At 36.7% G+C, this 24,168-nt stretch overlaps 2 protein-coding genes and 1 long non-coding RNA gene across 4 annotated transcripts; all 3 read left to right on the top strand.

Moving 5' to 3' along the window:
* The first annotated feature begins 1,541 nt into the window (after positions 1 to 1,541).
* Positions 1,542 to 3,210, top strand: LOC124889472 (F-box protein PP2-B10-like). Its single transcript, XM_047401282.1, has 3 exons — positions 1,542 to 1,852; positions 2,381 to 2,499; positions 2,601 to 3,210. The coding sequence occupies exons 1-3, from the start codon at positions 1,592 to 1,594 to the stop codon at positions 3,001 to 3,003; spliced, it is 783 nt and encodes a 260-aa protein (XP_047257238.1). The 5' UTR covers positions 1,542 to 1,591; the 3' UTR covers positions 3,004 to 3,210.
* A 721-nt stretch (positions 3,211 to 3,931) lies between these two features.
* LOC107851793 (F-box protein PP2-B10) lies at positions 3,932 to 8,081 on the top strand. Of its 2 annotated transcripts, XM_016696882.2 has the most exons (3): positions 3,932 to 4,401; positions 7,188 to 7,306; positions 7,397 to 8,079. In XM_016696882.2, the coding sequence occupies exons 1-3, from the start codon at positions 4,141 to 4,143 to the stop codon at positions 7,794 to 7,796; spliced, it is 780 nt and encodes a 259-aa protein (XP_016552368.2). In that variant the 5' UTR covers positions 3,932 to 4,140; the 3' UTR covers positions 7,797 to 8,079. The 2 variants fall into 2 exon arrangements, with proteins under 2 accessions (XP_016552368.2, XP_047257239.1); XM_047401283.1 differs by lacking the exon at positions 3,932 to 4,401 and having other exon boundaries at positions 4,414 to 7,280; positions 7,397 to 8,081.
* Positions 8,082 to 18,911: 10,830 nt separating this feature from the next.
* Positions 18,912 to 22,184, top strand: LOC124889473. The gene is made up of 2 exons (XR_007048490.1): positions 18,912 to 19,823; positions 21,839 to 22,184. It is a non-coding gene; the product is annotated as an uncharacterized LOC124889473 (long non-coding RNA).
* Positions 22,185 to 24,168: the final 1,984 nt, after the last annotated feature.

Raw genomic sequence — 24,168 nt, forward strand, 5'->3', positions numbered from 1 at the left:
ATTTATGAAAACTAGAAACACTGACTCAAAAAGAATAATCAAAATGACCAAGATTGAAATCCAAGGTGTTAATTGCCGAGGAACAATCAACAAAAATCAAAATTTTCCAAAAAGAATGAAATAAACTACAAATGAACTCTATGAAACAAGACAGCCAAGAGAAGGCTCTGATACCATGTCAACTTTCTGCTGAATACCTCTCAATATTGAGAGTCTTGTCATTAAATAGGAAATATTCAATGATTACATCCCTAAAGATTTGTTTTCCTATCCCTAAAGATCAGCTTTTCTATCTCTCTAAATCCGCTATTCTATCCCACTAAATCTGCTCTTACTAAAGTCACTATTATTCTTTTTAACTACTAAATCAAATCTATGTAATTACACCAATATACAACAATATATGATTACATTAATATACAATATTTACATCATGCTAACACAGCCATGGGTGTTTGACGATGTTGTTGTTGGTGCAAGGTTTTACAACTCGAACCTTGAGGACAAGGTTCTTATTGGGGCCGAAGGTATTGTTATGAATGGGCCAGACCCGTATTGGCAAAACAGCCCAAGACCATATTAAGTGGAAATATGTGGGATCCGGGTTGATAAATAGCACTTGTGGGAGCAAAATAGGTTATGCAAATTGTGATAATTACTTAGGCAAAGTCTATGTTTCTAATCTCAGTTCTCTCTAATCCTCTCATCCCCTTCTACTACTATTCATGCTCTTTCATATTGTAATTTCTCCCTTGTCTATTAATCAAAGTTTATTAGTTTTGTTCACTCCGTGTATTGATTGTTGAGTTGAGAATTCGGGTTCGTTACAGCAGCAAAGAACTCTTATTTTGCCTAGCTAAGGCAAATCCCGACTTTAAAGTTTATGGTTTCCTACAACGACCTCAAGTTAATGTACAATTACGATTGAGTTATAGATATTTAATGGATATTTTAATACATATAGTGGATCTGTGCAAAACTAAAGTCACCAGGTTCTTTTTATAAACTAAATCTGCACCAGTTTCACCTACTTAGGAAACTATTTTGGACCTTTTCTCGTATTAATTGTGACTAATAAGAGTTCCCATGTTTTTATTTGAGAAAAGTATCTGGTACATCCTGAACTATGACCAAAGTTGCTACGACACGCTCCAACTTCACGCCCCCTGAACTCAATTTTAATGTATTTTTGTGTCACCTTTTTGTACTGACGTGACATTTTTTGGCACCTTTTTTGGCTGACATGACACCTTTGGTGTGGGACCCATTTTATGTAAAAAAAAAAGTTGTCATGTCAGCACAAAGGTGACAAAAATATGCTAAAATTGAGTTCCGGGTAATAGGATCCTGTGAAGTTAGAGTGTGTCGTAGGAACTTCGGTCATAGTTCAAGGGGTATTGGATGATTATCTCTTTTAATTTCTTTAATTTGATTAATTTAATCGTTATTATGTAATGTCAGTTTCTTAGTTGCTAAGAATTTTGACATTTTGGTTTCTTGGTAAGACTCTGATTGAGTAATTGACTAGTATTATTTGTATTCTATATAAACTGTACAGATATTCAGCAACTTTAATCTATTAAAAATTCTGATGGATAGTTTCCGATTGATGCCGGAAGGTTGTATATCGAAAATTCTCTCCTTAACATCACCGAAAGATGCTGCTCAGTCTTCAGCTGTCTCGCAAACATTCATGTCTGCGGCAGAATCTGATGTTGTCTGGGAGTCATTTTTGCCCTCTGATTACGAAGATATTGTCTCTACATCAGACTCTCCAATGGATTTTCCTTCGAAGAAACAACTTTACTTCAGCCTCTGTAACTCTCCGATTCTTCTTGATGGAGGCAAATTGGTATGATTTCTTTGATATCATGTTGCTGAAAAATTATACTATGTAGATAGGTAAAAGAAATTATGTATATAAACTAATTCGCGTCAAATTTCCTTGGCTTTTTTGTATGTGTTATTTTGTATGTCTATGATTGTGTAGTATGTAAGGGTGGTACAGTGGAAGTCATGTGAAGTAGGCAGGGTCTGCGATGGCCGGCCCAACCCGGCCTGATAAGAACATGTTTGATTCATAGGCCGCCTTTCAGGGGGTTAGCCCGTTGTGATCGCAATCAGATCCAGTAAGGATAGGACAGTTACTATCCTGACACAGGGCTGTCGAGTGGGTTTTTGGCCTTTTAGGTTTGTTTTTAAATGAGTGAGGGCTTAAAAATGCACCTAAATTAAGTATATCGATTTTTTGAGTTCCATAACTGAACTATCAGGTGACTTTCCTACCTGAACTAGTATCAATTTTTTATCAAAATACACCTTAACTATCAATTGTTCACTTTTCTGATGATTTTGTGTCTGTATTTGATCTGTCAAACAGAGTTTTTCGCTGGACAAGAAGACGGGGAAGAAATGTTTTATGGTCGCAGCAAGAGAACTTGGTATTACATGGGGTAATACACCAGCGTATTGGGAATGGTTATCTCACCTGAACTCGAGGTTTTATATTTTTCACAGTTCCTTTCCCATGTACTCTAAATTTTGGAAGAAATTACTTTAATATATAGTATAATTACTGAAAAAGTATAAAAATTTTGTAGATTCTCCGAAGTGGCTAAACTTAAACGCGTCTGTTGGCTTGATATCCGGGGCAAAATTAAAACTCGAGTGTTGTCGAAAAGAACTGAGTATTTTGCTTATCTAGTGTTCAAATTTGGAGATAGTTTTTATGGCCTTGGAAGTGTTAATTCAGTTGTTAGATTTGTTGATTCTGAGAGTGACAATGAAGCAGAACGACGAGCAAATGTTGTCAGTTTTGTAGGACAAGGACCTAGATCGATGCTACCCATGGAAAGAGATGATGGATGGTTGGAATTAAAATTGGGAAACTTTTTCAACGATACGGGAGAAGACGGGGATGTTGAAGCGCGATTGATGGAGATTCAGTATCTCCGTTGGAAACACGGCCTCATTGTTCAAGGAATTGAGTTTCGTCCAGAATGAATAAGAGAAAGATCCCCTTCTTCTTTGCCTTTAGTTATACGGTCCTTCCTGAGGAACATATCGAGATAGAACTGTATCTGGTTAGATAATGTGTGGTTGATAAGCATGGAATGTGTAATGAAATATTCAAAAGATTTTCTAGATGAACAACTATTTGTACCACCTTAAGCTGCCAATGTGATTGTTCGATATAATGCTCAAACTTTATTTATCTAGTCAAATTTACGAAATCACATGTTTATATTGATGGAAACTGAGATTGGTCAGTGTGTACTTTGATTTGTTAGCTGACACAATGGAAGCGGCAAAGAGCTCTTATTTTGCCTAGCTAAGGCAAATCCCGACTTTGAAGTTTATGGTTTCCTACAACAACCTCAAGTTAATATACAATCACGATTAAGTTATAGATATTTAGTGGATATTTTAATACATATAGAGGATCTGTGAACTCTCATATTACTCTCTGGATCTGCCCCTATTGACTGGGTATTTCTTATAACAACTTCATTACTCGCATATTCGTGTAATTTTAATACGAATCTTTAGTCTCGAGCTAAATCTGGAGAAAATTTCGCTATTAAGCTTCAAGTTTTCAATGGTCTAGTGAGAAAATTTGGCTATTAAGCCTCTTTAAGTTTCCAAATAGCAAAATGGGCTACTTCTATTTCCTCATCGGTCGGATTGATAATCGATCTGTCCATATATAGGTCGGATCGATTATTGATATGTCGAACTGATAATTGATTTGTCCATATATAGGTTGGATCGATAATCGATCTCATAAATGAATCATTTCCCTAAAAAAAAAAAAAAACTTGTAGTCTATTTAATTAAAAAGAAAGACTTGAAAAGGTCATTTCACAAGATCCTCCAAATCTGCACCAGTTTTACATACTTAAGAAACTATTTTGGACCTTTTCTCGTATTAATTGTGACTAATAAGAGTTCCCATTTTTTTATTTCTTTAATTTGATTAATTTAATCGTTATTTTGTAATGTCAGTTTCTTAGTTGCTAAAAATTTTGACTTTGTGGTTTCTTGGTAAGACTCTGGTTGAGTAATTGACTAGTAGTATCTATTTGTATTTCTATATAAACTGTACAGATATTCAGTAACTTTAACTTATTAATTTTTCCGATGGATAGTTTCCGCTTGATGCCGGAAGGTTGCATATCGAAAATTCTCTCCTTAACATCACCGAAAGATGCTGGTCGGTCTTCAGCTGTCTCGCAAACATTCATGTCTGCGGCAGAATCTGATGTTGTCTGGGAGTCATTTTTGCCTTCTGATTACAAAGATATTGTCTCTAGATCAGACTCTCCAATGGATTTTCCTTCGAAGAAACAACTTTGCTTCAGTCTCTTTAACTCTCCGATTCTTCTTGATGGAGGCAAATTGGTATGATTTCTTTGTTATCCTATTGCTGAAAATTATAGGCATAATACATAAATATGCCCTTTTAACTTGCCCTCAAATCACATCTATGAGCTCCAACTTTGGGAGTACACAAGTAGATACTTAAACTTGTATAAAGTTGAACAAGTAGACACACACGTCCTATGTGGCATAATACATGTATGATGCCATGTAGGACAAAAATTGAGCATCTAGGATGCCAAATAGGACATATGTGTCTAGTTGTTCAACTTTTTACAAGTTAAAGTGTTACTTGTGAACATGCAAAGTTTGAGGTCATAGATGTGATATGAGGCCAAGTTAAAAGGCATAGTTATGTATTGCGCCAATATTATACTGTGTAGATAGGTAGAAGAAATTATGTATATAAACTAATACGCATCGAATTTCCTTGGCTTTTTTGTATGTGTTATTTTGTACGTCCTATGATTGTGTAGTAAGTAAGGGAGGTACATCATGTGAAGTAGGCAGGGTCTGCGATGACCGGCCCAACCCGGCCTGATAAGAAAGTGTTCGATTCATAAGGACTGTTAGGCGGTCTGGATTCAGGGTTGTTTATTTCATTTTATTTTTTTCCTATGGATTATTTTAGGTTGTTACCAGATGGTTGTTTATCAGAAATTTTATCCTTTTAGTTCACCAGAAGATACTGCTAGATTATCTGCTAGTTCAAAAGGATTTAAGTCTGCTGCTGAATCTGATATTGTTTGGGAGAAATTTTTGCCATCTGATTATCAACATATTATTTCTAAATCAAATTATTTATTGAGTAATTCTCACTAGAAGAAAGAAATTTATTTTAGTCTATGTGATTACCCAATACTCAGTGATGATGGTAAATTGGTACGTATTATTTTTTTCGTTCTTCGATTTTTGTTACTATCTAATATTTCGTAAAGTTTGACTATAGTTTTGTTGTAGTAGTACTGTTTTTTTTACTCTGTTACTGACTTTTGTATTTTTTTTGTCTTGAGCCGAGGGTTTGCATGGACACTATTTAGGTGGACCCTACTTTGATATTTAAGAAAAGACTGTGCTTTTAATCCCAAATCAATTGAAGTTAATTTATTTTGGTATTGTTAAAATACGACTAACTGTATTAATTTGGCCTCAAAATCTGTTGTGGGATTATACTGGGTATGTTGTAGTTATTGTTGTGGTTACTACTCACTCAGTTTCAATTCGTTTGTCTAGTTTTGACTTGGTATGGAGTTTTGACTCTAATTATCAACATATTATTTATAAATCAAATTATTGAATGTGTAATTCTCCTTCGAAGAAAGAACTTTATTTTAGTTTATGTGATTCTCCAATTCTCACTGATACTATTTAACGGTTTGGCTAGTTTGATTATAGTTCAGTTTTGTTGTAGTACCGATGTGCTACTATCTGGTATTTTGTTACTCTCTTTGTTTCATTTTACTTGGTCATGTTAGTTTATTTTAGGCATAATACATAAGACACATATGAACTTGGCTAGACACATGAACTTGGCTTTTGTTATCAACTAAACACTTCAATTTATCTCGACTATGCCTCATGGACACCCGATGCTGAAGTGGTGTAGGTGTCTAGATGATCATTTTGTAAGTTGGAGTGTTAAGCTAACACGGTGAACACGAGTTGAGGTATCTAAACGTGCATGCTCAAAGTTGAAGTGTTTATTTGCCGGTTGGGGCCAAGTTTGAATGTTTATGTATCATGTCTTGTTTCTATTATTATTTCTAGTGAAGTTACCACAGACTGTTACAGTTTTACAAGGATCCCACTAGTCTTGCTTTACATACGATGTTGTATTCACAATCAAAATTAGATTTTTCCTGGAAGTCATACTTGAGTCAGAGGGTCGTTCGGAGACCACCTCTCTGTCTCCACAAGATAGGAGTAAGGCCTGTTTTATACAATCTACCCTCCGCTGAGCCCACTTGTGGGAGTATATTGGATATGTTGGCGGTGGTGGTGACGGCTTGAAGTGTACATTTTACTAAGTAAAGGGTTAGTTGTGTTTCATCCGATATCACGAGGACCACGATCTTCATTCAACAAATAACCGAGAGACCAAAAGTATATGGATGTATTTCCCTTTTAACTTTTTTGTTTTAGGTGTAGATGTGGTCATTTTCTTGATTTTATTATGCTTTGCTTGAGCGGGGAGTTTATCGGAAACAGTCTCACTACCTTCACAAGGTAGGGGAAAGGTTGTGTATACACCACTCTCTACAGACCCCACTTGTAGGAATGCGGTGGGTATGTTGTTGATGTGGTTATTTTCATGAATACAAGAAGAATTCATCAGCTAACTGTCAATGAAAAAGGCCCTATGGTTATGAATGGGTATGATGTGTGGGTGGAAATGAGCAGGTGATTGTACCTAGTCATGTCAGGTAGTGGCGTAGACAAGATTTTCACTAAGGGGGTCAGAAGTAAACATACAAACAAACCAAAGGGGGTGAAACATCTACTATATATACATAAAAATTAAGTTTAACCATGTATAAATGGTATAATTTTCTGTTGAAGGGGCTCCCATGGCCCAGGGTTAGCTTCATCCCTGATGTCAGGTGGGGGCAGGGTTGGCCTGTGACTGTCCCATCCCGACCTGGTAAGAATCGGCCAGTAAATGACCCGATCCATCCACAATGGTCATTGGATGGTCTGGGTCCCGTACTCGCTTTTATACAGCTAGACATAGTTTGGACCTTCGTTTCCTTTTTCGTTGTTTTCATTTCTGATGGTGTTGTGTATTTATGGTTTGATATGTTAAATAGAGCTTTTCATTGGACAAGAAGACTGGGAAGAAATGTTATATGGTATCAGCAAGGGAACTCGTTATTTCATGGGGTGATACACCACATTATTGGGTATGGTCATATCGCCCCGACTCCAGGTTTTATATTTTCTCTGTTCCTTTGCTGTATAAATTTAGAAAGAAATTACTTAATTAAATAAAAATACTGATCATGATCATTTTATACAGATTCTCAGAAGTGGCTGATCTTCGGTTTGTTTACTGGCATGATATGCGAGGCAGGATTGATACTCGGTTACTGTCAAAAAGAACCAAATATGTTGTTTATCTAGTGTTCAAAGTCGCAGGCGGATCTTATGGCCTTGAAAATGCTAATGCATTTGTAAGATTTATTGATTGTGAGAGTAATGATGAAGCTGAGGAACGAGCTAGTGTTGTTAGTATTTCAGTACAACCTGGTGAGAATCGACACAAGAGAAGAGTCGATGGATGGTTGGAAATAGAAATGGGGAATTTTTTCAACGATGCAGGCGAGGATGGAGACGTCGAAGCGAGATTGATGGAGACTAGGCGTATCTTTACAAAAGGTGGCCTCATCGTTCAAGGAATGGAGTTTCGACCAGAATGAAGAATCCTTCTCAATATGGCCCTTCTCACCAAATAGTCGAACTCGAGTTATCCATAGAGTTGGTTCACACTTCACTATATCAATGTACAATACAAGGGTGAGTTACTGTTTGTACAAACCTCATTTGCTTTTTATGATTGTAAATAAAAAATGGTCCGCGTACACTCTACCATCCCAGATTCCACTTGTGGGACTACACTGGGTATGTTGTCCTTGACTGTAAATGAAATATGACACTTGTTTTACAGCATCAATTTCTACACTCTGCATCATTATGCCTTGACTTGTACTTCCCTTTAACCAAGAAAGGATATCAAGTTTCCTTGTAGTTTTAACATCTAAAATGGCTGTTGGTTAATTCCTAGAAGTACATCATGTATATACTCCCCCCGTTTCACTTTGTTTGTCATAGTTCGACTTAGCATAAAGTTCGACAAAGAAATAAAGACTTTTGAAACTTGTGATTTCCTCGTTAGGATTCCTGGCTTCTCCAATGTTATTGCCAATAAAGTAGTCCTATAGATTTGTTTTATATAGCATTTTCAAGAAAGGGAGGAGATCAAGTTCCATGTAATTTGATGATCTTGTAGAACAATTGCATAAAATAGACCCTTATGGTCCAGTCCTTTTTTGGACCCCGCACATAGCACGAGTTTAGTGCACCGTGCTACTCTTTTCTTAGCCATCAGAGTCATAGTGGTACAAATATCTATAGTATCATATTGACATCAGTAAGAGAAACATGGCTAAATATTTAGAGACAATATCTCAAGAAAGGGAAAAGAAATACACAAAACCTGATTACCTATATATTACATCAAAATACAAGCCAATCCAGCTCTTCATGAGCTAAACTCCAGTTATAAGGTATGACCGTCTGGTTCAACTGAATACAGTATTTTTGACGCAGAATATAGACATTTCAACAAACGGTGCATTCTGAACTCATAATTGTCAATTTTCTGCAGAACGCCTCTCAATATTGAGAGTCTTGCCATTAAATAGAAAATATTCAATGATTACATCCCTAAAGATCCGTCTTCCTATCCTTAAAGATTAACTTTTCTGTAACACTCCGCATTTCAGGCTAGAACGAAAACCTTCATTTCTATACGTAGATGATCTAAAAGCCATAAATCCTATGCAAATTTTTCATGATAATCAATTATGTTGTGTGGAAAATTGAATGAACTTTCTGTCGATATAAGATTCGCCTAAATCCGGTACCCGGGCAAGATGTTATGGCTAATTTAAGTCCTAGTTGTAAAACATCTTGGTGCTTGGCGCATCGCAGAGGTGGTTTATTTACCAAGTGTCAAATTCCAGTAGCCTAGCGCGATTATGGCACGTCGCGCTAAAGTTTCAGGTCCCAACCAGTGGGACAACGCGATGGCTCCGCGTCGCGGTGACCTCAAGAATCCCATTCGTCAATTTTCAATGAGCCACAACGATAGTGGCGCGTCGCGGTGTTCCGTAAAATCAGGCTCCCAGTTATATTTTATTCCGTCTCATTAAGGGTATGTTGGGTAATTTCCACCCCCTTATCAGCTTAAACACAGAATTTTTCTTCCAAGTGGCCACATTATTCATATTTTCTTAAAAATTCATAAGTACTCTCTAGGGTTTCAAACTAAAAACACAAATAACTAAAGATTCAACCGTGGGTTTTTGAAACTGATTGAAGATTATGAATCCCCAAACCATAGGCTTTAAGAATCATCCATCAAATTTCTAAATTGAGGTACGTGGGGTTTATTCTAAAACTACATGGGCTTGTTGAAAACACCCAATTATGATTCAAAAATCATCAAGCATGAATTTGTTAAAGGGGTTTGAGATTCATGATTTTATTATGCTTTATGCATTTTTTATAATATTGTTACACATGTATGTGTGAAACTTGAAATTAAAGATTTGTTTGAAAACACAAATTGTGGACACGTACTTTTATCCTTCCTCAAAAATATTTTTTCTATTTTTTACCTTATCCTACCCGTATACCCCTTCCCTTTTTAGCATAATCACACAAATATAAAAGGGACCACATGCCATACACGCTTACACAATACAATATAATCACACAAAAACAAAACACCTCACTTAGGTCCACAAAAAACCTTCTAGGGAACATATAGATATACCACACAATACAAAAGGGGGGACTCCACAGGATTCTATTTTAAAGAGGGGACCACGGGAAAGGGAAAAACACAACAATTATATACACATCATGACCATTTTTCGATAAGGATGAATATAACAAAAAAAAGGGAGGGATCCAGTGGAACCCACTTGGTGACAGAGAGCACAAGAACACAATATACTCCCTCACAAATACACATATAGGAAGGAATTCCTCACAATTTCCACGGAGAAGAGAACAACCACTCCATTTTTCTTTTCTGAATAACACAGACCACATCCATGAAATTCATCACTGTAGTACGTACCAACACACATATATATCACCAGAAAACACTCACAGTCACCGGAATCCGACCCTCTCCCATCAGTTTAGTTGCCATCTGAGCTCTGGAGTTCCAGCCATACGTCCTTTTCTTGGTTTTTGTGACAAATTCAGATATTTGTTGGTTCACTGCTCTTGGCAGAATTTTGTTCGTGTATTGTTTGTTCTGCGCTATTTTATCTTGGGGTCATTGGAAGACGGTCAAAGGGATGCATACCGGAGCTGGGGGTTCGAGTTGAAGTTCCAAATCAAGGTTCTTCGGCATACGGATTCATACTCTCGATTGACTGATATTCGGAGTAAAATCATCATTGAGGTCCATTTCTATTCCTTTTCTCTTTTTATTTCATTGTTGAAGGAATATGGTTCATTGGATGGAATCTATGTGTTGTTTGATCTTGATTAGTGATTAATTGCTACTTTGATATTCACTTGTTGCTTAGTTTCATTGAAATAGAAATCGTGAATTGAGGAAAATTAGCGTTAAAAGGGAATTTGGGGTGTGAGAATTGAAAACTTGATATAATTGGTGAATTTTGATTAGTTTGATTCATGGGTTGTTTGACTCGAAATGAACGTTAATTGAACTTGGTAGTATCATGATACGTCAATTGGTTTAGGCAAACATAGATTGGGTGGCAAACATATCAGTAAAAGGTGAATGTTATGGTATTTTGATTCATTGTTGATGGCGAAAATTAATAGTATCATGTTTTAGATCGAGAATTGATAGGCAAATCGTAGGTTCGGGTAGACAAATTTAGGAATAATGTTTGGTTGAATGCTTGAAATCCGTGTTGAATGGCTTGGTATGTTCACTTTTTGGATCAAATGTATCATTTGGCCAGGGAATGCCCCGAGGGATTTGTATTGATTTATCCGGGGAATGCCCTGAAGTATTTTGTTGGCGGCAGAAGTTCGTGATGAAGGCCCGAGGCGTCGGTTAAAGCACGGGAACGTAGTTAGGATTAGTATAGGTTAGATAGGATTTATTTTCGCATTTTTTATTTTGGGACTGTATAACTCGGACTGGACTTTATTTTGGTTTTGAACTCTGTTTGATTTGTTGGTTGCTTGTTTTACGTGTTTTTGTGTGGTTTATACATTTGTGATGTGAAATTAGCTGATATGCTCCGCCAAGCGACCATGATCGAACCACGGGATCGAGGGGTGCCTAACACCTTCCCCTCGGTCAACAGAATTCCTTAGCCGGAATCTCTATTCGCAAATCAGTTGAAAGAGTCAAATTGTTTTGAAAAGGAACTTTTAAAGGTGACTTGGCACACTGGATTATGTCAAGTGGCGACTCTGAATAAAAAATTTAAATAATCTTTTTTTTGAAACAAATTTTCAATCTTTTGTCACTTTAATAATAAAAATCCTTTCGACCCTTAAAATAATAATCTTTTTTTTGTTGAAAAAAGGGGTGTGACAGCTCTAGCGACTCCGCTGGGGAGGAATTTTCTGGATTCGAGCTAATTTTGGAGTTGTATCGGCTTTGTTTGACATTATGGGTATATAGACATTGTTTGTGTTATTGTTCGTACTCATTTTATCAGTGTTGAGTGCCTACGTGCTCTTTGTTTATAGTTTTACTTTATGTGTTACCGCTTTATATCTGACATCATGTGCATAACCCGAGTCATTCCTTCTGCAACAAGTCCGTAGTATACGTGTTGTACACGACCTCTAGTTGAGTCACCCTTAATTTAGGAGGGGGAGCCGTCGATGTTATGGAGAAGGTAGAAAGCTCTCGCAGCCACTATCGACCATACGCACCCCCGAACAGCCTTGTTAGTGAACCCCAGCTTAGATCAACCTTTGAGACATGCTTATTTGCATCATATTAAGACCTAGTGGGACCCACATGGCCCTTTGTAGGAGACTCACCACTAAAGCATCCGAACGTGCTAATTATTGCATCTTTAGGGGTAACATGGTCATTTGCCGAACTGATTTGAGGAATGCATGTGGTAGAAGTAAAGTGTGTAGACAAGAAAGTATTGAAAAACAGAAAAAGAAAAAGGTGAATCAAAAAAGAGAGTTTGGTAGTTTTTAGAGTTTTTTTATGGATTTTGTTTTTCATAGTTCAAAAATTTAAAAAGATGTTTTTATCTTTCGCACTCATTTTCTCAAAAACATCAAAAAGATTTTCCTTTGTCTCGTTTAACATGCATTTACAATTCGAAAACTTCAAAAAGATTTTTCATTCATAGGAGTTTTTATAAAAGAAGAATGCAAAAAAAAGATGTTAGAAATTTTTTACATTTCGTATAACGAAAATACCAAAAAGATTTTTCTTTCATAGTTGTTGGTGTCAGTTTTGTGTGAAGTGTCTAGTTGAAAACCCAAAAAGATTTTATTTCTCATCACCCGTCTGTAATCGCGTCTCTCAAGTCAAGTCTTAGTTCGTTTTAATTCTTAATTGTCCAATCTGGACGAATTACGCACCCCTGATTCTTCTCTCTCGGGAGTGATATATGTAGGCGGCCTATTGTGGGTTCAGGGATCTTATTTGAAAAATCCAAAAAAAAAAAAATTTCTTCACTTTTCCTTTAAAGTAGGTGTTTCCTATATCTTTAAAAGAAAATCATAAAAAAGATTTTTTGTTAATAGCTTCAAGTCTCATTTTTGTATGAAATTAAAAAATTGAAAAATCCCAAAAGATTTTTCTTTGGTAATCATAGGTTTCATTTTGTATAGGGAATTTAAAATTGAAAAATGCAAAAAGATTTTTGTCAATTCTTTTGACAATTTGTTATTTTTGAAGTTTTTGAAAAGAAAAAAAAAGAAAAAGAATTAATTGGCCATTTTGGCAAGACTTCATGAACTACGCACACCTGATTCTCCCCTATCGGGGTGAGATACGTAGGCGCCTTTCTTGGGTTCGGTGATCTTTTCAAAAAAAAAAGAGAGATTTTGAGAAAGTGTTGAACTCTAACGCATTTGCTATCTCTTGTTCAATTAGTTTGAGGTGGTTGGTTTGTGGCTTCCTGGCTGGTCCTCCATATCACACCAAATCCAAGGAAGGGTTAGTTGTGTACAACAAGGATATAGAGAGTGGCATTATGGATGAAACAAAGAGTCAGGATATTGAGACTTTAAAGGAAGAGAATTTGAGACTGGGACAACAAATGATGGAAATGTATCGAGCTTGGGCCAGTGGGCTGCCTCCACCTCCGTTCCCCACTTTTGACTTTGCAAATACCTTGAGTCTTCTACCAAAATCGTAAAGTTGGTTTCCTACTGTTATTGATGCGCCACAGTATGCCTCAGAATCCATTCCACGTCAAATGCACCTCAATACTTCCACCATTCTTTCTTTAGCTCCTCAGTACAAGTCTACCACATTCACAGCACCACATATCGTCTGTGCTTTTGTTGCTCAACCTTCTACTAAGACTTCCACTTTGGCTATCAATCCAACAATTGTGCTTCCTCAGTCTACTAGTGAATCCACGTTCAATACTCTTGATGATCATTGTTACACTCTTGAGCCTACCCTCAAATTAAGTTGACCGCCAAAATTTCTTACTAAGAAGTCTAGCATGCTAGAAGAGTTACAGAAAGTGGTTGGGAAAGTTAAGAGTGTAGAAAATGATATGAAAAATTCCCCTGGACTTATGGGCTATGAAGATGTCTCGTATAAAAACTTGGGCATGTCATCAAGTGTTAACCTTCCTCCTAGTTTTAAGACATCAAAATTTAGGGAGCCTGATGGACAGAAGGATTCTATGAAACATTTGGGATGACATTGCAATCAACCAAGGAAAAGTGAAGGAAAGAAAAAAGAAAACGCACCTATCATCATGCCAGGGCCAAAGCAGAGTTTGAGAGGTTCAACCCACCAATACTGTCAGCCTCAATTTCGAGCTTACATATTAGATCCACATAACCTATTGCAATAACGTTTCTTTCTCCAAAATTCAAGAAATCCCATTCTACTTCCTCAATATCCTTTGAACAATGCACAATTGTATGCTCATCCATCTTCTTATCCACAATGGCATGCACCTGTCCCTCAACATCGTCCTTGACCCCTACAAATTTACCAAGGAACCTCTAAATCCAAGTTTTATCTGAAGCCACAGTTCGCAAAGAGGAGGAAGGAAAAAGATAATTTCACTCCTATTGGGGAATCCTATGCCAGTTTATTCTAGAGATTGGTATAACAGGGCATGATCACTCCTCTTCTTGGGTATACTCCTGACCCACATTCAAGAAGTTTTGATCCTAATGTACAATGTGCATATCATTCTGATGTTTAGGGTCATAGTATTGAAGATTGTTGAGATTTGAAAAGAGAAATTGAGAAGATGATTCAAGATGGATCAATTGTGGTGCAAAACATTGGCCCCTTGACCATCCCACAGAGTTCTTCACCAGTAGTACTGTACAATATGTGGGAGGAAATGAGTTAAGCATGGGGATCTGTAACTTATTTGTTAAAGGGAATGTGCCCAACAGTGGTGGAAGATCTAGTCATGCTGATATGCAAACCAGTGGCTAATATGTCAAGCTGAACAATTGAGAAGTCACCCCTCTCCCTACTAGGAAAAGGTCTGATAGTTTATTTTGTTTTCTTTTCTATTATCTAAATTATTTCAGGGCGTTAGTTCGGGATCTATCTTGTTTTGTCCCTTTGTCGTTTATGTTCAAACCCTTCTATCTTTTATTTCAACTAAATGAAGTGTTGCTTTCTTTCTATGTTTTAAATATGTGTTGTTTGTTTGTTTTCTTTATACTGTACATTTTATGTTGATTCTAGTGATATGACATTCCTGCGGAATTTTTAACCAGATCTTAAAATCCAATTTGACCATGAAATATGGAATCAGAGGGCTAAGGTTAGAAAAAGCATCTGAGACAATAGGTAGAGTGCTGAGACATTTGGAGACAAGTTGAAGCCTTTTTTGAAAATTAAGGCAATTGTTTTGAGAATCACAAGAATAACTTGATCATCAATTGAAAGACATGTCTCAATTAGGTCAAATGGTGGATGTGTGATCCTAAGTCAAAAGGAATAGAAAAATTAGCTCCACGAAAGCATCAGGAATGCACAACAAAGGTGGAGTTTGCAAAAGAAGTAGCGACACACAGTCTCAGTTAAAGTTAGTGCTGTAAAAAATGTCGCAAATGATCTTCATATTTCACTATCATATTGCATGACATGTACTTGCATTTTCAAGGATTGATATGACGAAGACATTTTATTCTGCTATCTGAGCATTGTGTCATTCTTTGTTTACCACATTTGAGCCTTGGTTTTATTTTCTTTCATACCCCTCTTTTGAAATCAAGATACAGTCAACAAAACTCAAAAGATAAGTGTCGAATAAAAGAATAGAGTCAAAAAGATTTCAAAAAAAAAATGTGTCAAAAAAAAGGAAAAGAAAAAGTGTCAAGTAAAATAGAGTCAGAAAATTACAAAAAAAGAGTCAATCAAAGAGAAAAAGAAGAAGTCAAAATCAAGCAAAACAAGTTGTCAGAACTACGCATGACCTGATTCTCCTCTCTCGAGGGTGAGATATGTAGGCTGCCCCACTCCAGGCTCGGTCCACCAAATAAACAATTTAGAATTGCCTAGTCAAAAGAAACTGCAGCATGAGTTAATCCTCATTATTTGAGTTGATTCCAAAAGTTGTAAGTCCTACCCCATTTCAAGTGTCGTTTGGGCCCCATGCCATCCTTTCTTTCTAACCCTATCCAAAAGCCAAGTTACAACCAAAGAATAACCTTCAAATCAATCTTTGAGGATGTTAAGGCTAAGCATGCAAGGGATATAATGATAAATTTGGGAACTACTTGTCTTCCTCAACATAAGAAATCAGGAGAGAAATAAAAATGAGAGAGTCTTATTGGTGAAAACCCTCATGGGCACCGTAAGACGATGGTAAGTTGAGAGATAAAAATGAGAGAGTCTTATCAGTGAAAGCTCTCACGGGAACCATAAGACGAATGCGAGTTAAGGGAAACAAAGATAAGAGAGTCTCACTAGTGGAAAACCCTTACAGACACCATAAGACAATGGTGAGCTGAGAAAAAGAAAATAAGAGAAGCTTGTTGGCGAAAACCCTTCAAGGCACCACTAGCCGAATGGGGTCTTAAATACAATTGGCCTAAGGAAGCAACTCGGTTTCAAGGACATTAACTCAACAACAATGGGTAGAAAGTTTGGATGAAAATATCAAGATGCTTAATCCAAAATGCATGGCATAATTATTAGTGTTGACTGTCATTTTTAGATGAATTTTTCATTTTTTTGTTTCAAAAGGGGACATTCATTGTCTTTTCTTTCTTCTTTTTATTTTTATTATATCTTTCTTGAGTCAGTTATCCAAACAAAAATTGTCATTCTTTTTTTGTTTCTTGTCTTTGAGTCAAGTCCGAGTCAAAATAATGAGAAAAGATTTCAAAACTGGCTACCAGTTTCTTCAATTGTACAAAGAAAGGCAGAATGGCCAATGCATGAAAGAGACATGATTGTGAGCCAAAATGGGGTAAGAAGAAAGTTTTGTCAACAAATAAGTCTGGGAACTCATGAAATACCAAGGTTCCAAGGGGTCTATCTGAGAAGAATGGCAAAGAAGAGATACTGTATTTGTTTCAGTCACTCTTAATAATCCGAGTTCTGTTCAATGATTCAACAAGTCAAAGATATATGCTAATGGTTGGAAGAAAGGTTAAAAGTGACGGGGGCAAGAGTGATCGTCGCGAAAGATAAAGCCACAAACTAGCCACCATGTTTTAAACTCACAAGTTTTCTTTGATAAAACAAGAAACATATTACCTTCAAAGTAGGGACTTCAGAGCATAAACATCAAGGGCTGCAATGCCTCACTTTTACAAATGCAGGAAATAATATTGCTGCACAAGTTTGATAATAAAATCACGGTAAAAATTCATCATCTTATATCCCTCGGAGGCACTTTCTTGTCCAGGGATTTCAGTTTTCATTTGTTGGGTGATACACTTCTTAAATTGAACCTTCACTCCTAGAAGACGTAACTTTTAGTCGAGTCATTCCCCTGATTCCTATACGATGTACTTTTTAGTCGAGTCATTTCCCTTGATTCCTATAAGGAGTACCTTTTAGTCGAGTCATTCCCCTTGATTCCTATAAGGAGTACCTTTTAGTCGAGTCATTCGCCTTGACCCCTATAAGACATACCTTTTAGTCGAGTCATCTCCCTTGATTCCTATAAGACGTACCTTTTAGTCGAGTCATCCCCCATGATTTCTATAAGATGTACCTTTTAGTCGAGTCATCCCCTTTTATTCCTATAAGACATACCTTTTAGTCAAGTCATTCCCCTAATTCCTATAAGACGTAAACTTTAGTCGAGTCATCCCAATTGATTCCTATAAGACGTACCTTTTAGTCGAGTCATTCTAGCTTGATTCCTATAAGACGTACCTTTTAGTTGAGTCATTCCCTTTGATTCCTATAAGATGTATCTTTTAGTCGAGTCATTCCCTTTGACCCCTAGAAGTCGTACCTTTTAGTCAAGTCATTCTCTTTGATTCCTATAAGACGTACCTTTTAGTCGACCCATATCCTTTGATTCCTATAAGACGTACCTTTTAGTCGAGTCATGTCCTTTGATTCCTATAAGACGTACCTTTCAGTCGAGTCATTCCCTTTGATTCTTATAAAATGTACATTTTAGTCGAGTCATTCCCTTTGGCCCGTAGAAGATGTACCTTTTAGTCGAGTCATTCCCTTTGATTCCTATAAGACGTACCTTTTAGTCGAGTCATCTCCCTTGATTCCTAGTAAGACATACCTTTTAGTTGAGTCATCCCCCTTGATTCCTATAAGACGTACCTTTTAGTTGAGTCATCACCCTTGATTCCTATTAGACGTACCTTTTAGTCGAGTCATCCCCCTTGATTCCTATAAGGCGTATCTTTTAGTCGCGTCATTCTCCTTGATTTGTATAATGATGTGACTTTCGCACAAGTCCTTTGATGATAAATTGGGGCAAAATTTAATTCTTGTGTTGGAACTTCACTTTTCTAGCAAATGAAATCTCTCTATAATAATCTTTGTTTGGGATAATTTTCTTTTTAGTTTTGATGTGATTTCAGGAGCCTGCCTGAAGAGCAGGATGAATGAATGAAAATTCAAGCAACATGGTGAATAAGTTGAAAGTCAAGCAACATGGTGAAAATTTTAAAGTTAACAGATTGATGAAATAGCAAGTCAGGAGCCCGCCTGAAGAACAGGGTGATGAAATTGCAAGTCAGGAGCCCGCCTGAAGAACAGAGTGATGAAATTGAAAGACAGGAGCCCACCTGAAGAACAGGGTGATGAAATGGCAAGTCAGGAGCCTGCCCAAAGTACAGGGCGAATAAATGAAAAGTTAAGTAACAAGGTGAAGCAATTGAAGACCAAGCAACAAGTGATGAAATTGCAAGTCAGGAGCCCACCTGAAGAATAGGGTGATGAAACTTAAATCAGGAGTGCAACAGAAGCTATATAGATAGGATTTTGTAATTTCATTTATGTTTTAAATTGTAATTTTCATTTTGATGTAATGACACAGCCGCAGACCGGAGCCTCGACAGGACCTTACTCGACTCTCTAACTCGGTCGTTCTTCTTCCTTTTTTTTTCTTCCCTGTGAATAATGGTCGGGTTAAAAATTTTGTCTCGTTGTCTACTTATTTGTATGAAAACACTTTGTGTTTCAATGCAAAGAGGGGCATGATGTAGACACGTAATTTTGTCCCTCCCCAAAAGCATTTGTTTTATTTTTTACCTTATCCTACCCGTATACCCCTTCCCTTTTTAGGATAATCACACAAATATAAAGGGGACCACATGCCATAAGTACTTAAACAATACAATATAATCACACAAAAAAAAACACCTCACTTGGGTCCAATGAAAACCTTCCAGGGAGCATATAGATATACCACACAATACAAAAGGGGGGACTCCACAGGATTCTATTTTAAAGAGGGGCCCACGGGAAAGGGAAAAACACAACAATTATATACACACCATGACCATTTTTGGATAAGGACGAATATAACAAAAAAAGGGACGGACCCACTTGGTGACAGAGAGCACAAGCACACAATATACTCCCTCACAAATACACACATAGGAAGGAATTCCTCACAATTTCCATGCAGAAGAGAACAACCACTCCATTTTTCCATTTTTCTTTTCTGAATAACGTAGACCACATCCATGAAATTCATCGCTGTAGTACGTACCCACACACATATATCTCACCATAAAACACTCACTGTCACTAGAATCTGACCCTCTCCCATCAGTTTTGTAGCCGTTTGAGCTCTGGAGTTTTGGCTATACGTCCTTTTCTTGGTTTTTGTGACAAATTCAGATATTTGTTGGTTCACTGCTCTTGGTAGAATTTTGTTCGTGTATTGTTTGTTTTCTACAATTTTATCTTGGTGTCACTGGAAGACGGTCAAAGGGATGCATACCGGAGCTGGGGGTTCGAGTTGAAGTTCCGAATTGAGGTTTTTTGGCACGCGTATTTGTATTCTTGATTGACTGATATTCAGAGTAAAATTATCATTGAGGTCCATTTCTACTCCTTTTCTCATTTTATTTCATTGTTGAAGGAATATGGTGCATTGGATGGAATCTATGTGTTGTTTGATCTTGATTAGTGATGAATTGCTACTTTGATATTCACTTGTTGCTTAGTTTCATTGAAATGGAAATCGTGAATTGAGGAAAATTAGCGTTAAAAGGGAATTTGGGGTGTGAGAATTGAAAACTTAATATAATTGGTGAGTTTTGGTTAGTTTGATTCATGGGTTGTTTGACTCGAAATGAACGTTAATTGAACTTGGCAGTATCATGATACGTCGATTGGTTTAGGCAAACATAGGTTGGGTGGCAAACATATCGGTAAAAGGTGAATTTTATGGTATTTTGATTCATTGTTGATGGCGAATATTGATAGTATCATATTTTAGACCAAGGATTGATAGGAAAATCGTAGGTTCGGGTAGACAAATTTAGGGATGATGTTTGGTTGAATGCTTGAAATCCGTGTTGAATGGCTTGGTATGTTCATTTTTTGGATCAAATGTATCATTTGGCCGAGGAATGCCCCGAGCGATTTGTATTAATTTATTCGAGAAATGCCCTGAAGTATTTTATTAGTGGAAGACATTCTTGATGAAGGCCCGAGGCGTCGGGTAAACCACGGGAGCGTAGTTAGGATTAGTATAGGTTAGATAGGATTTATTTTTGCATTTTTTATTTTGGGACTATATAACTCGAACTGGACTTTATTTTGGTTTTGAACTCTATTTGATTTGTTTGTTGCTTGCTTTACGTGTTTTTGTGTGATTTATACATCTGTGATATCAAATTAGCCGATATGCTCCACCAAGTGACCGTGGTCAAACCACGAGATCGAGGGGTTCCTAACACCTTCCCCTGGGTTAACAAAATTTCTTAGCCGGAATCTCTGTTTGCAAACCAGTTGAAAGAGTCAAATTGTTTTGAAAAGGATCTTTTAAAGGTGACTTGGCACACCGGATTATGTCAAGTGGTGACTCTGAATAAAAAATGTAAATAATCCTTTTTCGAAATAAATTTTTAATCTTTTGTCACTTTGATAATAAAAACCCTTTTGACCCTTAAAATGATAATCTTTTTTTTGTTGTTGAAAAAGGGGGTGTGACACAAATAATTAAAATCCCTCTTTTGTGATAACCTTATGTTTATGTTCTTATGGTGATTGATTGAAATGCATGATTTATAGCTTGAAAATAGTTTACTCAAATACCATAGTATTTTGAGCACGATATAGAGATTTAAGAGAGGGAGTTTTTTGATGTAAATATATTTTGTTAAAAGAGAAAGATTTGCATGAGATTAAGAGCTTTGACATGACCACCTTGCATCATTGAAAGTTTGACAAAGAGAGTTGCACACATGTGTTTACATGAGTTTTAGAGAAAAAGTTCTTTGAAATGATTTATTGATATGGTGGTCCCGAATTTATGTTTTGAAAACAGAGATTGAAATATGCTAAAAATGGCTCAGAGATGTAATTTGCAAGTCAATGGTATGACGATACTATATAAATTTATGCCATAACAGAGTTAGAGTTTTCAGAGAATGGATGTCTTCAAGAGTTAAAAATGGGCATAAAGAGAGTTAGGTGGTTGCCTGAAGAGTGCTTGAGTTCAAGTAACTCTTAGCCTAAAATCGTGATTTGTCGATCCGAGTATCTTAGTTTTATGCTGGCGACGGCCTTGTGGAGTAGAAGAGTCAAAGACTCCAACTCTTGTGGCACACTTGGGTTGGAGGCTTCCCCGCTGAGTCAATGGCAGAGTCCATATAGCCCGTGGAATTTCAGTGTTGTAGGGTATACCACCTAGCGCAGAAGTAAAACAAAGAGTGTTGCAGAGTTCAGATGATTTTACAAAGTCTTTCAAAAATGCCCATGAGATTTCTTACTATATGATATGTTTATGAACTGTCTTAAAATTGCTCTCATATATGTTGAATATAAATTATTATTTTGGATTTGCTCTGCGTACTAGTACATCTGTATTGACCCCCTACCTCCCAGGTTTGGAGGCTCAGTCTGAGGGTCCGGCTAATCAGTAGAGTATTCCAGAGAAAAGTGATCCATGCAGTGGTGAGCCTTCTTTGTTCCAGAAGGCTTGTTATTTCGGATTATGTTATTCCAGTGTTTGGTCTACTGGGGGCCTTGTCCCAGTTTTCAAAATAGTTTTGAAATGTATTAGAGATTTCGTAGACTAAATCAGATCTTATCCAGAAGTTTTGAAATTAGGCAAGGACTTGTGAAGATTCTGTTAGTGCCTCAGAGTGTATTGATTCTAGTGTGAATTTTGATTCTGATGAAATCATGCTTTTGAGCCTGCGGTATTAAGTGTATTCAGGCCCTTTCAAAATTTTGTTATGTTGCAGATGTCATGATTAAGAGGGAATGAGGTGTAGAAGAATGTTGGAACTATATTTCCACCCGAGTAATAGTACAAGTTATAGTGTCGGTGTTATGACCTATTGCTAGTGAGATTAGACCAAGAAGTTGGTGATACGAAGTCACAAGGTTAGAATTCAGAGTGAGGATGACTTTTGTGTAGATAAATGTGTTTAGATGAATAACTGATGTTTGAGGATTATTTACCCCTCTATAGTGATAGACTAATGTGGTAGCTAGTAGCTTGTGTGGATTGTATGGTAGTCTGTAGGATTCTTTCGATTCACTAGCGTAGTTGCCTTGTCATTCCTCTCATTTTCTTGTTCAAAACACAAAATCAATGTATAGTTGAGCCGTGTGGTGTCTGTTTCGATTCACTAGCAACTTGTTGTCCATCTTGTTGATTCTTGGGTTGGTTGGAACTGAGGGTTTAGAGGCGTAATGACAAGAAAAATAGTAAGGGCGATTTATTGAATGTATGTATAGCTAAACCTTTTTGCATGAGATTGAGTTAGTATTAAAGTGATACGTCCTTATTGTTAGTTTAGTAGAAGGTAGAGAAGGAGTTATTAGCTACGGTGAATTGTTCTTTGCTCGAAGTATGAAAATGGCTAGATTAGCCAGTAAGTTATAATTATAGACACAAGGTTGTTTATGGAATTTGAAGGTAGTCTGAATGTACGCTTGGGTAAATAAGTGTGATGTGAGAAAGCCTTATAAGTAGATAAGATTGTATGGGGTTATAATATAAGATTAAGGTTGACCATGTCTATTATGTGACTCTACCCCACTTGACCTTCTTTTCTTTGGTAGTTGTAAACTAGTACTACTTGTGAGAAGGTATGTAGTAGATTTTGAGGCATAGCAGTGATGTCATAAAAGTGTTTTGGTTGTGGGTCATATCTAAATAAAATGAGATATTTGGGTAGAATATCCCAATTTGATGGACTAGTATATTATCTTGCATTCTTCATTGGAGGTAGATGATTGATTCTAGACTATAGGCTTGATGTATTGAAATAGTGCGTGTTAATGAATTATAATAAGAAAATCGTAAGGTCATGATCGATTATTGTGGCTATAGAGTTCTAGTGTACTATTGTTTCTCGATGTTTTATTTCGTAGTTTTCAAGTGAAAATTGTGTGTAAGGTTGGGTTATAAATCATGTTTAGCCCTAGACATTAAGTTTGAACAGTTGATGGCTATGAAGGTGGAGGTGATTATTTCTTGGTTAATGAGACTAGTTTTATGGAAGCGATCTAATAGGCTTGAACAGTGCATGCAAGAGCTTAAGTTTATTTGATTCGTAGTGAAGTATGATGTTGTATGTATGAAGTAGAAGTATGCCAAGGTGATATGAGGTTGCGGTATTTTTCTAAGGCTATTACATGTTGTAAGTGGCTAGTGTTACCGTTGAGTTGCTAGGTCGAGAAACACTAGTTAGATGGTATATGGTGTTCTAAATAGCCAAGTTAAGGAGTTTTGATAGATAATGTTAAGCCTTTTGATATGATCTTGATTCTCATAGTAGAGAGATATAAGTTTGGAGTCGTGATGCTGGTAGACTATGACAGAAGTGGTATGGTCCGTCAAAGATTAGGAGATATCCATGTTTAGTGTTAGAAGAATCTGAGTTGGTGAATGTTTAAGATGTTATATGATGACTTTTGGGGATATAGAAACCTAAGGGTTGAATCTTAGAAGGAGGTATTAACAGTGGTTGTTATACATGAAGATACTGTCTTACAGGGTAAGTTTAGTTTTATGTGTATAGTTATATCCCCGACTCTAGAGTAAAGTGATTTCAGTTTATACCAGAGTGTATATAGTGGTCCACAGACTTAGAGTAACGGCTTAAATCTAAGGGCGAGATGATAGAACGAGTAACCAAGTCAAGTTTTCAGATGCTAATAGATGTGCTATTAAGTTGTGGAATTGGCTGTGAGAAAGAATG

The sequence above is a fragment of the Capsicum annuum genome, chromosome 12 (assembly GCF_002878395.1).
Source record: "Capsicum annuum cultivar UCD-10X-F1 chromosome 12, UCD10Xv1.1, whole genome shotgun sequence".
Lineage (NCBI taxonomy): Eukaryota > Viridiplantae > Streptophyta > Magnoliopsida > Solanales > Solanaceae > Capsicum > Capsicum annuum.

Coding starts and splice junctions, on each gene's coding strand:
- LOC124889472 (XM_047401282.1), top strand. CDS start 1,592: ATGGATAGTTTCCGATTGATGCCGGAAGGTTGTATATCGAAAATTCTC. Junction 1,853..2,380: donor TTCTTGATGGAGGCAAATTG/GTATGATTTCTT, acceptor TCTGTCAAACAG/AGTTTTTCGCTGGACAAGAA. Junction 2,500..2,600: donor TTATCTCACCTGAACTCGAG/GTTTTATATTTT, acceptor AAAATTTTGTAG/ATTCTCCGAAGTGGCTAAAC.
- LOC107851793 (XM_016696882.2), top strand. CDS start 4,141: ATGGATAGTTTCCGCTTGATGCCGGAAGGTTGCATATCGAAAATTCTC. Junction 4,402..7,187: donor TTCTTGATGGAGGCAAATTG/GTATGATTTCTT, acceptor TATGTTAAATAG/AGCTTTTCATTGGACAAGAA. Junction 7,307..7,396: donor TCATATCGCCCCGACTCCAG/GTTTTATATTTT, acceptor CATTTTATACAG/ATTCTCAGAAGTGGCTGATC.